The 15,453-nt window shown below is 36.3% G+C and overlaps 1 protein-coding gene across 4 annotated transcripts in view; it reads left to right on the forward strand.

Annotated features, from left to right (window-relative positions):
• Window positions 1-14,227, forward strand: part of LOC135696548 (uncharacterized) — a 71,587-nt gene extending 57,360 nt beyond the window's left edge. For all 4 annotated transcript variants that reach the window (XM_065215974.2, XM_065215975.2, XM_065215976.2 and 1 more), the window contains 5 exons: window positions 5,687-5,744; window positions 6,401-6,617; window positions 8,075-8,193; window positions 9,704-9,845; window positions 11,152-14,227. In XM_065215974.2, coding sequence (XP_065072046.1) covers window positions 5,687-5,744; window positions 6,401-6,617; window positions 8,075-8,193; window positions 9,704-9,845; window positions 11,152-11,425 — 810 coding nt within the window. In that variant the 3' untranslated portion in view covers window positions 11,426-14,227. The remainder of the gene's footprint in view (window positions 1-5,686; window positions 5,745-6,400; window positions 6,618-8,074; window positions 8,194-9,703; window positions 9,846-11,151) is intronic.
• Window positions 14,228-15,453: the final 1,226 nt, after the last annotated feature.

A 15,453-nucleotide genomic window follows, 5' to 3' on the forward strand; every position in this document is an offset into this window, starting at 1 on the left:
TAAAATTTCAACACGCGTATGCAAAATTTAAAATTTTAAATGAATTGTTTCCACGGCTCTGCGTTTTCTAACGGTGTATTATTGTGTATCGTCCACTTGACTAAGGTTAAGGAGGGTTATCAAGATTTGATGTCACACAATTCAAGTTAACTTAAAGAAAAAGATCAACCGTGCCAAAAGATTTTGCTAATGTATCACGTAATTCACGCAAAGTTAACAGATAGAAAACCGGTCCAAGTGGCACCGTGACATTTTGCCTTACACTCATTTTTTATAAGAACCAGATAATTTTTGCCGACCCTCGACGCTCTTAACTTTTTGATAATTCTAGGCTCAAATGTTCTTAAAATTTTCCTATTTTTAAGATTGTTTTTTTGCAAATATTTGAGAAGTTACATGCTGTATTCAGTTTCTAAGACGTTTTACTGGGTGAAGTTTTAAAATAAAGCAATGACTGCTAGTGTTTATAGACAAACTCATCAAAGTTTTTTTTGTCAAGAGAATGTCGGTACAGTAGTTGAGTGCTTGCGAATTTCAAAAGCGAATTGTTTTTTTTTTAATTTCTCATCTGAAGCTGAACATGTTCTAGCCTTTTTTTATATTTTTTAGGCAAATCGAGCCTCATTGTTCTTATAAAGTGTATTCTTATAAAAAAAGTGTAAACGCTTAACTGTTAACTATATTAAGTCGAACTGACGCGGGAGGTTATATAACTAAGGTAGGGAAATTAACTCAACATGCCTTTTTAAACATAGCCAAAGGTTTCAACCTCCCCTATGCAAAATATCCCTTTTAAAACGATATTTTCCCTTTTAAAACGATATTTTCCCGCAAATGTGACTGGTTGACGGGCGGGACTTACACTGACTTACAACATGAGCCACGAAAGAATTGGCTCATATCGTGTCTTCGTTGCCAATTTATGAGATTGGTATGAAAGTTGCTCAAAAACTAAGTTTTCGAACTCTTGTATTTCATTCTATTTTTGTCAAATCGAAATTCTATTTTATTTTAAGTGTTCATTTAAGTTACAACGGTTTTATACTGGTCTGTCATAGAGTATATTATGTCGTATAGGCAGAGCTAAACATGATTTGGTCTTGAGAACAGAAGGGTTCCTAGTTGGCACTCCAGGTTTTAAGCTCAATGTCATCATTAGGCAACTTACCTTACGAGTCTATAAACTTATAGCATGCTGCAAAGTTTTATAATGTGCAGTTTATAAACGGTTAAATTTTAAGAGGTGTTACCAATGATTTGATAGGGGAAAATGCCTTTCGATAAATTTGATATTAAATCTTAACATGTGTCCGGTACAAAGTTATCGGTTTTATTTTTCTCTGGCTTTGTGGTAAAACTTTCCTAGTGGTTTTTAGGAGACTTACTGTGGTTTTGCAAGAAGAGCAAACTCTCCTTGTGAGACGTGTGTGTTCACCCAGGAAGCGGCTGCACGAAGGTTAATTGTCACCGGTTGATCTCTCTCTTCTTTATTCTGAAGGAATTCAAATGAAACAGCCTAGTGGTACAAGCGGCGTAAAACTGTTTAAGAGTCCTTTCTATAAAAACGTTATTACGAGCTGTCAGGTCATTCCTTCCGTTCATTGGACTATATAAGCCAATAACTTAATTATCAAGCCCTTGGATTCATCAAATGCATCCCCTTCTATGAAAGCTGAGGCAAGGCCTTTCTTTGATTAGATCTCGAGAGTAATAAATTCATTTTGGGAGTTAAGGCCGATTTCCATTTGCCATTTTTTGTGCGCGCGGGCGTAGCGCCCAATTCTGAGCATGCGTAATTAAAATCAAGTGGTCTCGATTTTGCGTCCGCTGTGAGCGCCAGAAAGTTGACAGGGTCTCAACTTTTTTGTGCGCTCGGCCACTTGACAGCAGCACAAAGCTACGCATGCTCAGATTTGGGCGCTACGCCCGCGCGCACAAAGTGTCAAATGGAAATCGGCCTTTACCATGTCATCTCTTATCGCGAAAAGAGTTTGGGTTCCTAACCCGCTTATGAGTTTCAAATACCAAGCAACATGCATAAACATAGAACAGCGTTAAACCTGGTATCCAGTCTGATGAATAAGCTTGCAAAATGCCATAAACTCAATTGTTTACCGCAAAGATTAGCTTGGCTGCCTGTCTGGAAATATACCTAGCTGGCTAGGCATCATTGTGCTATTTATAGATGACATCAAGCTGCCCCGCAGTAATAATAATAACAATCCTTTTAAGTCCGATAAATATTGTAAGAACTTCTCGGATGATGCTGGATTAAATCTTGGCTTTTGAATATTTAGCGAATTTACCATCAAACGGAGTAAAATACATAGAACAGGAAACATTGAATTACTAGATACTGTATGCACTGCACAAAGGCCTCATTATGTACCAGCATTGAGCCTCGACTCGACGATAAGCCAAACAAAGCCCACTATAGTTAACTGTGGATATGTCACGCAAGATTTATTGCTGAAGAATTCTAGCTAGACAAAACCGTTAGCTATCGCCTATCGTTTGATCCAGGAGTTGCGTGCTCGCGTTAATAGCGTTGGATCTGCTGCTGAGAAGATATGCGATTGGCACTTTTATTAGATGTTCGGTTACGAATTGAAATCTCATTATTATGCATAAGTTAATTACACTTATAACCAATTTATTGAAAACCCTTAACTGAAGGGCATAGAACATAAGGGCTAGATATGTTTACTTGCTTTTGCAGACTTATTGCTGATGCACAAACAGTGTGGGCAGCATAAATTTGACGTTACAGCAACTAGTAACTCTGGATGTAGCAAAAAACAACATGCATCTCTTAGCAACTTCTCGCAACTTTCTTTCGTCATTTTATCAATTCCTGTCTAGTTTAGAAAAAAAGTTCTCGATTTTCAAGAATAAATGGGATCCATTGCTATGTTTAACTCTATTCATTTGAGATAGAATCCGTCATCATGAACAGTACGTAACAACTGTGTTATAAGTTAAATGGCAGCTCTATTATGTCTGCTCCTTTCCTACTGCTCAATTAGCAAGTTCTCTAAAAGAGATCCTTTAACGTTTGGTGACCTGTGGCCTAAACCGGTGACAAAGGCAAGAATTAACACTTTCAAAGACCTTTAGAACAGTACAAATATCAACCAAGCTGCCAATATATACATGTATGTATGTATGTGAATGTATATTAAATATTACTATATATATATAACAGTATGACACAGTATGAAAAGAGAACATAAACACCAGAGGACTCAAACAGCCGGCTTGCAGCACCCCAGGCAGATCTTTGAAGCTTACCTTTGGCCTTACTGACAATAATAGGAATTTTTCTGTACCAGTCTTTCTTTGGATTTGAGACTGAATTGCAGTAAGTTTGCATTAGCTGTTTTCATAGTCAACATCAAACAAAGTTTGAATATTTTGAAGGTAATAGGCCTCTTTCATGCGATGATTAAAAGTATATTAGTGTATCCTCGACATCTTAAGTGTAAAAGCAAAAAGACTTGGTAGATTATTTTTTGAGGGTCTATTCTCTGACATCTGATGTAGCATTGAAAAGTTTTAAGCAATGAAAATGATATTTGATATTCATTAATATTTGTTATTCAAGCATCCAGCTCTCTGCCTTGTGACAATGCTTTGCCACGAACTGTAGCAATTCCTGTCTGGTTAATTGAGGTTGAAAATCCGTAGTATTTTTTGCTACCTTTCTGCTAGGTGGCTTATTGCCTTTTTGGCCAAAAACAAATCTTATTGTTTTGCAATATATATGCGAGTTATATATGCAAGCTGCAGAGGCGTTGCAAAAGATTTTTGTCTGAGACAACATGTGTATCTATGACGCTTACTTTCACAACCCAAGCTGAATGAACAAATTACTATTCAGACAGACCATACCAAGTTTAATTGCCATAAAAAACCACTACGGCAAACCTTAATGGCAAATTTGTATTCCACTGTGCATTCACATCACAATTAATTGTGCAGAGAATTGTAGCCGTGACGTTTATACATTAAGCCTTGTTTTTTGCATTGTATAATGCAGGAATTTCGTCAGTCTGGAGACTTCCACATAAAAGCTTCTGGATATGGTTAACCCAAGAATTAATACAACCACTACCCATCGATAAGGCATTTTAAAAAGAACACTCAAGACTGCCCTCTTAACCTGTCTGACTTATTCCCCTTTAGTGCCTTATTGTCTTATATGTTCGTGATATATTTATTCTAATAATCCCAGCCCATTTTTCACATCTACAGTAGCATGTCTTAATTGAATCATAGTTTCATCAAAATTTTTTTGATAAAAGCTAGAAATTCAAACATTTAGTGAATTTGTTTCAAAGGAATAGTGTGTGTTACATTTTTCCCTGAGGTCTATGCAATGTGTATGTGTAATACAAAAGTATTTTTAATGAACCCCTCAGCTATGCTAGACAGACCAGACCTCCATGTTTTTGAAGAAATGGGATATTTGGAACGTCCATGTGTATGAACTACCCACTTCGTGAGCCCATCGGTAAAGTTAGCCCTGTCAAGATTCTGTTTTCCAGCAATCCTTTGAGGATTTAAGCTAAATGTTTGTGGTTTGTGGACCTCCATCCGCGCACTTTGAAGAGGGAAAACATTGCCAGTACAAAGGCGCCATAGAGGACGCACAAATTTACCTATACGAAAAAAATTGATTTTTATTTTATCTTTCGAAATGTGTCGTTTGGATTTGCTTTCAGGTTCTTTTTCCATGGTAAAAAAGAGAAAACCAAAAAGACTGTTGGTTTTTGTTTAAGCCTAAAAAGCTATTGAACAATTGCTTAAGTGTTTTAGCCATAAGTGCATGGCGTCAATGTGAGTGATACATGTTACTACTGCGCCTACAGCTACTGAATTATATTAGAAATGAACTTACCTCATTACAGTGTCTCCTGAAACGACTTAGTATGTTCTTTGCCTTGTTTCCTCCTGATAGATATATTGACTGCATATAGAAATATATGAAATTAAACGAAACAAAATTAAACGAAAAACAAAACGTCATTTTTGAACAACAGCGATCAATTTTATCGCTCAGAGATCATCTACACCTATTCTTTCAATCTTTAAAGGAAACTCCTGGCTCATAGTCGATTTAGTTTGAAAAATTTGAAAGTTTGAAAAATTAATGGTGTTCGAATTAAAAGAATGTTGATTTATCACTTGGTAGCAATAGCGTATTTTTTAAGCTTGTTGAAATAATTTCTTATTTTTTAAGCGTTAATAACGAGATAAATTTCAGAAAAGTGAGCATTGTTTTGTTCAAATCTTCACATTTTTAAACAGCATATCAACAGAGTTTTCATGACCTATGAAAGTGAAAGAGCATGTGTAAATTTTTAACAGCAACCTTTTTTGGTAACATTTTTCTTAGACAATTGCTCTCAAAGTTCAAACTGTGTAGTATCAAGGTGGCTTGCTTGATACAAACAGAATTACGAATTGACCAACCCCTATTGATGTGCCATATGGACTAAACTGTTTCCACAAAGTTATTTTAGGGTGTGACAAACTGTCTTAGTCTCCATATGTGGATAAAAAGGCATCGTTAATCCTTCATGGCCAAAAAGGACCAAAATTGTAGAATCTGTAGCGTTTAATTTCCCATAGCAGCTACGAGTTTATATCACTTCTCGTCTGACCCTGATTCATTTTCTTACAGATAACGTCAAATGACACGTTACTTAGCCTGAGGTCTGATGATCCTTACAGTTTTCATGGTAAGTAAGTGCTCAAAATCCTCCATAGACTACACATAAATGTTCACATCTATTGCTGTAAAGGCATTACATCTTTACGTAACTTCGAATACTCCTACTCAAACGATAGAGTTAACCAGCCAAGTCCCTGCATGCTAAATATTATCGGATATTTTCTTATACCGAAGTACTTAGCATGCTAATAGATCAAGAGTACTGAAGCACTAACAGGCACTAATTTACAGGTGTCTAGAAGATGTGAAGCCTGGCGGGTTCAGCTTCTCAAAGATGAGACGTTTTTGTCTTCAACTCCAAACTCCAATTTTTATTCAAATCAAACTTCCCGCCAATCTATTTCTGTAAATCATCTACAGTCTCGCTATCAATTAATCTGTTCCCATCAACCCAAGTTTTTAAATCCTTCTTCAAGCGACATAGAGCCTAGCCTTGTTTGATCAAAATTTGGTGTAATGTTTTCAGCAATAAGGTTGATTGTAGTGTTACTGTTGTTTTTTACCAGAACCATTTGAAGTATATAGAGTTTGCTTAATTATACAGGATGTAACCCCTAGATTTAGTTACACTGCTCGTTCGTCAATATATTAAACTGCATCATTTATAATTACAGAAGGCATTGCAACATAAATAAACTGCATCTTTACTACGTTCCTCAACAGAAATCAAAAGAGAGCCCGATGATGACTCAGCATTCATGGAAACCCCTGCCTCCTTTTCCTTCCCTGCCAGCGATAATGAGGTTTTCTGTTCTGTTCCTGGCCGGCTGTCATTGCTTAGTTCAAATACAAAGTATAGGGTAACAGTAGGAGAAATTCGGCGAAGAATCAACCATCCGGAATGTCTCAATGCATCGTTACTTGGTGGAGTACTTAGAAGGTGTGTGATTGTTAGTTAGTTATGCTACAGAGAATGTTACTTAGCACTCTAGTCCTATTTGAAAATGCTAAAACTGTATACATTACGTCATATTTAACCAGCAGTGGTGATGTACAAGCACTCTCTATATAATAGCAAAGAAACACGTCATATTTTAGCAAACTGGGGCATAAACATGATAAAGTTAGTAGATACCTGATCCGTCGATATTTCAAAGGTAAAGATCTTTATAAAGTATCTTTGAATTTTACGTTTTCAGATTTCAATGTCAGTTGTAAATAATCTGAAAATACCAAGACCTCGCGACAGCCACTGGCAACGTTTTACCTCAAGTTTTAATGGTTCATGTCACAAAGGTTATCCCTTCTTCTTGGCCTTCATTACGACGGTGACAGCTAAGACCTTCCACAATAATACCATATCGGTTTCGTTTGCTAGAGAAAATCCAATCATTTGATTAGCTCAATCATATGTTTAAACTCTTCTCTTGGTTAATGACGCAAAATTAAATCATTGTTCCTAACCTTACTCCGAGTTCGGTTCAGTTCTGTGGAACAGAGGTCGGGTCAGTTTAGTGAAATTCGCTGTTACGATCAAAGATGAAGTCGTTATAACTCTATAATGCAATTTCTATTGTAATGTTTAAAGTGTATGATTTTTGTTACGCTTATTCGAATGAAAAAAATGAATTGTTTTTTATTTAAAAAGGGGGCGGGGGCGATACATTCAAACCACCTCCAAAATTACCAGCAGACATTTTGAAATATTGAACAAAGAATTTTGTCTTCGAAAATCTTTTACATGTTTAAGCTCCAAACAACACAGGGTCCACGCAACGAATTTAAAAGTGGGAGGCCAAGGCTTCTTTCCCCTTCTACTGCAGCTTTAAAACTACTTTCTGCGCAAAAAAGTGGAGGGCCATGACCACCCCGGCCTCCCGGCGGAGAATGGCTTCCCGGCGGAGAACGGCTTCCCGGCGGAGAACGGCTTCCCGGCGGAGAACGGCCTCCCGGCGGAGAACGGCCTCCCGGCGTGGGCCCTGCAACAGGCACCCTGCTACTTTGGACTGTAACATTGCTACAGCTGACGTGTGTTATTTATATATATAGGTTTGTATTGCCATAAGAACCAGAAAACACTTTTGTTTGTCTCTTGCGAGCAAAATCACCGACAAAATATTTTGTGTACGCCCATCGGTGGTAGAATAGTTGAAATTGAATCCTTTAATCGTTTAGGTTGTTAGATATTTGACCTATATGATTGAAGACCATAAGATTGACTCATAACAGAGATGGCTTGCTTGAGCGACAGGCTTTTGCAATATTAGTAAAAACCATTTCAAAACAACATTCTGCCATCCTACTCATAGTGAGAAGAACTGTGACTCATATTAAATGCGTCACGAGAAATTCCAGTGTACGATCTTTTGTAATGACTCAGAAAATGTTTGTTGCTAGGGCCAAGTCAAAGGATGGTGGTCGTAAATTACGAGAGAAGTTGCAGAGAATGGGTCTGTCGTTACCAGCTGGTCGCAGAAAAGCAGCTAATGTTACTTTGATGACTTCGTTAGTAGAAGGTATGTACTTCAAACCATATACTGGCCACTAACCCATCTATTGTGTATCTGCACCGTGCGACAGAGTTCAGAAAACGCCCTTGATTAAGTTTTGCCCTATTGGCCTTTAGCTTGTATCTTGTATATGAAAGTTTCCTAGAAATGGAATTTAATGAAATCACGAGGTTTGGAAAATAAAAATATCAAGCACAGCAGCAAAGTCCTCCCAAATTATATAATCTTGTCAAGGCCTTCCCCAAAACTACTGCATCGTTGGACAACTTTTCTCTGCCATTGAAGTGAATTTTTAGTTTTTTGTTAGCTATGCCTATGATTAACTCGTGAAATATATAATAGAACGCCATTTACGTATGCTAGGTATTTCATGCTATCTTTGTTATTTTATTCATTGTCAAATAGAACCTGGGCCTCTTAAAGGCTCTTTGTCCCGACGCATTTCACTGGCCATTTAAATTTCCCATTGATTGTACTATACAATATTGTTACGTATTCACTCGGCTTTTCTCAGTGTTTTTTATCATAAACGCACTGCGAAGGCTATTGTTAACAGCTGATTGACAGGACATAACGTCTTTAAGAAAAGTGATAGCAAGGCATTTTGTTGAAGCTTGGTTTATCGAGTCTACAGTCATCCGATGATTGCAGTGATTATATTTTGCAATGAAATTCTTTAGTATAGCAACTACTTGCCAACTTTCGTAAAGAAGTCTCACTCATATTATTGTTAAGGTTAACCAGTTGTAATGTAGATGTAGATGTTTTATTGTCAACCTCTTTTTAGTGGGCTGATTATGATCAGTCACAGATAACTTCTATTAATCTCCTTAGATTTCCTTATTCAATAAACAGACACTTTGGTTTTCACTTCACTTCCTCCATTAAACTTGATTATAGAGATATTCGATTTTCAACAGCAAGGTTGTGCTAAAGAGTATCTAAATTCTCACCTTCTCCTTGAAGGGAGGCAGCAATTGCTATACGTTAGTCCTCACGATTTCACTTTCATATGGTCTTTCATACTCTCTTCTCCACATATCTTGCTGTCTCCTGCTTCCTTCTCCAGATCTTTGCCAATCTTAAATTTCAATACCTAATTCAGGTCATGCCTTCCTATTGCTCTTTCCCCTGACGCTTCACGGTAAAAGGTGCTTCTTTTACCTGTCTTTGTCTTATAAATTTTACTTTATTTCTCCATAACTTATTTTTTATTCAAGTTTCCCATCTGTCACCTGATATAATCATATTGCCCAAATACTCAAACATCTCAACATGCTGAATTCATTTATAGTTCTCTTAAAACTTAACAATTCTTACAACAACTGATAACCGACTTTCTCCATTTTATTTGTCACTTATCACTATCCAGGAGTTCTAGTTTTTCATTGGCATAACTTAGATCAGTGTAACTAAAAGAAAAACCTTCTTAGCTTCCCATTAATGTTTCCCAAAGTTGTTTGTCTAGTTTTCTCGTCTGTATCGTAATGCATGATGTTATATTTTATCTTTAAAGGAGAAGCTGAGCAAATGGCAGCTCATTTTGATTATCTTTGCGAAGCAGAATTCCCAGGTGCACAGTTAGCTGAGCACGTTGCAAAACAAAGCATAGAATCAACAGACCTTCAGAATAGAAAGAACGCAGTGATTGCAGCCAAGTAAGTTTCCTTGCCCTTTTCATGGCCTTCTTGTCTTAAATCAGTTGTTCGGACTGAGATAAAAGCCTAACAGTCATTATATATTGCACACTTAATGAATGATTTTTTGCTGACACAACAATTTATAAACCATTCCTCTTCTTTGTTTAGATCATACTTTCACATCATGTTCAATCATACTTTCCAGGAAACACTATGTTCTTTTGTTTAAATTACATTAAATTAAAGCCCTTTAAGATTTAATTGACGTGCGTTTCGAAAATGTTTGAAAAATTTGCATAACAGATAGTCGAAGTTAAAATCTCTGTCTGCGGGCGTTGGGAGATATTATTGCAATTGTCTACTAGACATCTAAAAGAGGATGACGTTAGTCTAATCATCTCTCAGTATTTTTTCAGCTAGTTTTGTTAAGGCATTAGGCTACAAATTTTGATGTACGGTACGGTGAGACACAAATTCACCTTTTTCAGTGGTAGGGTAGAGTTAAAGAAAACATATGTATTGGATTGTAATATAGAGTTAGAAAGTTCATTGCTCGGTGATAAGTTCTAAGAAAATTTGCTCTCGAACATCAATTCATGCTCCGAAATCAATTCATGAGCCCTTAGTAAATGAGAAGTTGACGATTAATCAACACTGGTTTGAAATTTACTTTTGGATATTGCCAATAACACGTCAAACAGTATATTTGAGCTTGATGATTCGCAGAGCTTTGGAGAAAGATCAGGTTTCTATTTTTCATTAGCATTGAATTGCATTTGGATCAGTATAACTGCCATTGTTTGCTATAAGGTGGTACGATTTGAGAGCAATTAGATGCTATGTTTGGTTTGGTGTTTTCCAAAATAACTGGCGAGGAATTATTTGGCACGAAATGCTATCTGGCAAGTGGCTACTATGCACAATCTGAGGTTTTGCAGTAGGATTCATGTCTACAAAAATATTCCTGTAAATCCCACGTAAGCCCCTGTGCTTCAATACCCCGCCTTAAGAAATTCAATCCAGCCAGTAAAACTTCAGAAACCCAATGAATCTCAAATTGAAATGCAAATGAAATGTATTTGTGCATGCAATGCAACTATGGAGATAACATATGATATTGAAAAACAGGTTCCAAGGTAAAATTGCAAAATGCAATTTTAAATGGTGATTTCATTCACAATTGTTTGTTGAAAACCTTTATTCGAGTAAGCTGAGGTTTCTTGTATTTGTTGTGTACCTCCCTGAAGACAATTACCACCCATAAGTGGATTTTTGGCAAATTAAAGGCTTGATTTCCAGTAATCGTAACGTTTATTTTTTCCAGACATCTGACAAAAGAACTCCAAGACATGCTAGTCAGAGATCCCTACCCGACATACTCCTCCGAAGCGACATCAGACCTTCCAGAATCTGTGCTGCGAGGACTGAATAGATTTGGGTTGCTGACCCATGGCTTTGGTTCACCAGCAATCAACGCTTCTTTAAATGCATTTCAATCGTATTTGACAGAATTACTGACAATTTATGACAAGGAAATAGCTCAAACTGGAACGTCAATTGTAAGTAGCAGTGCTCCAAAAATAAGGAAAAAGAGCTAATCGACACAGATTTCCTGCAATGAATCAACGGTTCAAATATCTAGCTCGTTTCACGGGGATTTTCAAATTTTTTCACTCATTACTGCGTTCGGCTATTAGTGTGACCGTATAGCTTTTAGGTTAGGTTGAATTTCGCTGTAAACCTCTTCAGGGAAAACCCAGTACTTATTTTCTTGGCGTTAACGCGACTAGCGTGGATTATAATTATGTCAAGTATAAGACACTTATTTAGAGACATCTGGCAATATGAAATTTGTAAATAAATCTCCATGCTTTTATAGCCATGCTCAAGAATTTAAAACTGCTTTGCATCTTCATGTAAACAAAGGAACATGAGTTAATTCTTATAGAAACTGCATCATGTTTTCTCGAGAAAAGCCCAAAGAGGGAAATGAATCACACTAGCTATTTGTTTTTTTGTCCTTTGTTCAATATTTTTTTTAAAAAAATGCAGCAAAATGCGATATTAATTAATCCTTGGATTATGCAAAATACCACAAGCTTACAAGATGAAATATTGAATTCGATTTCAATGTGGAAGTTGCAAAAGAATCTGCTGAACAAAAATGACAAATCTAACTGCTTCAAACCACACGAATTGTTCACATGGTTATTTGAGTCATCGACTACCAGCAGGCCCATCAGAAGCGTTGGGGGTGGGGTAGGCTAAGATACCGTTTTGCCATTATAGAACTGGTCCGGACACAAGAGAGACACTCGATAAAACGGTTTGGTTGCTTCATAGAGAACGATAGAATACTGTTGACATAGATCTCTTGAGATTTTTAGTCTTGACTAATCGTATTCGAAGCTTTGAAGTTTAACTTTTCACAGTGTATTATCCTAGCATGCGCAAAAGTCATGAAAAATATCTGTTATCAGATAAAGTCGCTTAGTTATTAATACATTTCAATTCTAATTATTGTTTTGTAATTCCGTATGAGAAGCTACTGCAAATTCTTTTTTAAAAACTGTATATTTCATCAACATTGAACAATATCCTATAATATATATATGGGAAATGAAACACAGTACAAATTTTATCCTTTTAGCTAAAACAATTTCAAGTTTCTGTTACAAAATAACCTAAGATGCAAATTTTTCGTTTTTTCGTCAAACATTTTCAAGGGCTTCAAATATCAATGACAATTTTAGGCTCAGTCATCTTCCTGATGTTTTCAGCCTCTTGATTTAAATGATATCAAAAAAGCTTTTTATCGATTCTGTCAAAAGAAATGCGATATTTCAAGTATATGAAACTGCTTTAGAAACAATTACCTTTGTCACTGTATGTCTTTCAAACACTTGGTATGGTTTTTTAATGACGATTTTCGCATTTTAGGCCAACTAACATTAGTTTTCCATCCACTGTGCTCATTTCATAATTTTCCACGTGTTATGACCTCCAGTTAGTCAAAACACGTGACTATACTCTTGAGATTTGTTCTATTGTTGATGAAATATGTTCTTTTCTTTCAAGAAACCTGGAAACTAACGTATTGAAGAGTAGGCCTTCAATGAACCAGTATTCCTAATAAAAGGCCTAGGAAGTAATCTTGTTTCAAAGAACATGGGCTTCTACATTAAATGCTTCATTATAATAAATATAAACAGATGCTTATTCTTAAGATATGCAACCCTATGACAATGTGGAAATGTATTTCCCCAGGATGCCCTAGTACATTTCTTCTGGCTATACCAATTATATTACAGTTGAAACCAGTGTCATTTGTTTTAAATTTGGACGCTGTCTTAATTATTAATGAAAAACTTAAAGTTTTTAACGATTTGACAATGCAAACGCTTATTTATGATTAACATCGGTTTTAAGCCATTCAAGAGTAACCTAATAGGTTGATAAATTTTGAATAGGGAGTTAAAACTTATAGTCAATTGAATTTGAAGGCCATTCCCGTTAACCTCATATATGCAGTGTATGTGCTTACTTGAGTTTTTTTTCAATTTGAGCTCTCAAAGTACGCATACATTTGTTTATTGGTATTGAAGACTGTATACTGACTATTTTTAACATCTGTTACAGAAACAATTATTTCTCAAACCCAGGGAGTGTTAGCAAAGCAAGGGTAACATATTGTGGTTGAATTTTTATATCATAGTCAAAGGCCTACAATACGAAAGCATTAACGAAGGCTCCCATAGGATATTTTGTTTCCCAGGGAAACAAAGCGTTTGGAGGATTTAATGAGCACATTGTGAATATGGTGTTGTATCAAAATCTGTAAGCCGCAATGGTTTTCCGGTACACCTAATTCTTTCCAAGGTCGGGATTGAATGAAACCTCTATCAAGAAAACTTAATCTGCAATAGGGGATCAGTTTTCACCCAAGCATATTCTCTATTAGCTGCTAAATCCACCAGTTTTGATGCTTTTCAAAAAGGTTCTCGAGTTTTACCTATGAATTTGCTTCATACAATTTAAATATGTGCTTTTTCTCAACCGTGCAAGTTTTCGTTGGTCGTCTTGGACCCATTACGGCTTACAGGTTAAAATGGCTCAATATATTGTGTAGCAGACTGCCGCACTCATTCTAGAATATTCCTTAAGTTTTGTATATCTGAACCTGTTTTATTCACGTTTTTATGTGAATTATACAGCATTTGTGCTGACGTATTGCGTGTAAGAAGTATGTAACTTTGCCGTTAAACAGTGTAGAATTGTAAGCTAGTTCAAGTTTACTCTAATGTACTTCCAGTTTTGTAAAACGTAAAGAAACATAGAATTTTGGATTGCGTAGTAAATTTTTAAATGGGAAAATACATGAAAGGTTTTTGCATTGACAATGATGTTGATTTTATTTGTTATCTCTTTACTTCCACATAGTTGTCAAATTTTACTTATATTATTAAGCATTGATTTAGATCAAGTATTTAGTTCTAATTGAATTTTTCGCCAAGCTTAAAGATTTACAAAGAAAATTTGTCATATTTACAGAAATAGCTCAAGAATTTTATGCAGGGCAATAAACTGCTTCAAATGTCATTTATAAAATAATTTGGGACAATTCGGTTCAGAAACTTGATGTTATTTTGAGGGATTTATTCCTGGGACGTCTATTAAAGTCAGTTTTTTGTCAGAGGCTGGACTAGCAGGCGTAGAAATTAACCAGGAATCTTCAGAATGATAGTGCATTATTGACAAGTCTGAGGTTGATGTCTGCAGGTCAGATTAATTTTGAATCCATTTAAGAGAGGTTTCGTCGAATTCATGTCTTCGGTTTCGAACCAACCGTAACTATCAGGGGCTTTGTTTTCATATTTGCCGCATTCTGGCAGTTTGTTTCTCAAAAACTTGTTACCTGTTGGCAGTTTGTTACCTGTTTAAGGTAAATAGCCGCATTCTGGCAGTTTGTCTCTCAAAAACTTTAAACGCTGGAAAGATGCAGTAGGACAAATTTTTGTAATTCTCCGCTATCGGAAGGTGTCTGCCATTGGAAGGTGTCTGTCTTCTTTGTAGTCTTAGATGACGACACAACAGGTGCCATGCCACCGGGGGGGGGGGCAGAGGAGCCATGGCCCCCCACTTTTTTGTTAAGCAACTTTATTTCCAAAGTGGCCTTGTTTCGAAGCACTAAATTCAAGCTCGACTTATAGAACTTGGTCCCTCCACCTTAAAATTCGTGATGTGGACCCTGTGAAAAGGGGATTGACCTGGTGAGCTGTGAGAAAATTGCCTGGTATGTCATGAATCTCCAAAGTTGCCACTTATACAAACTTGACCAGACGCATACTCTTCGAGCAATTTATATCAAGGTACCTTTTTATTGGGCAGCAAGAAGTAATGGCAGCAAGAGGAATTGGCAACAAGAGGAATTGGAGAGTAAATGAAAGGTATGTATAAAAACAACAAAAAGCTGAGTCAAAACGAGCAAAACATTTCAAACTAAGGAGAAAGATGCGAACAATAGTTGGATGAGAAAAAGAAATGAAAAATTCCATGGGGAAATTATAATATTTCTTGGTGAAAAGACCACGTCTCTATTTTCCCAATTTTGTTTCCAAGTATGGCC

Source organism: Rhopilema esculentum, chromosome 14, assembly GCF_057945365.1.
Source record: "Rhopilema esculentum isolate cy_ngs chromosome 14, ASM5794536v1, whole genome shotgun sequence".
Lineage (NCBI taxonomy): Eukaryota > Metazoa > Cnidaria > Scyphozoa > Rhizostomeae > Rhizostomatidae > Rhopilema > Rhopilema esculentum.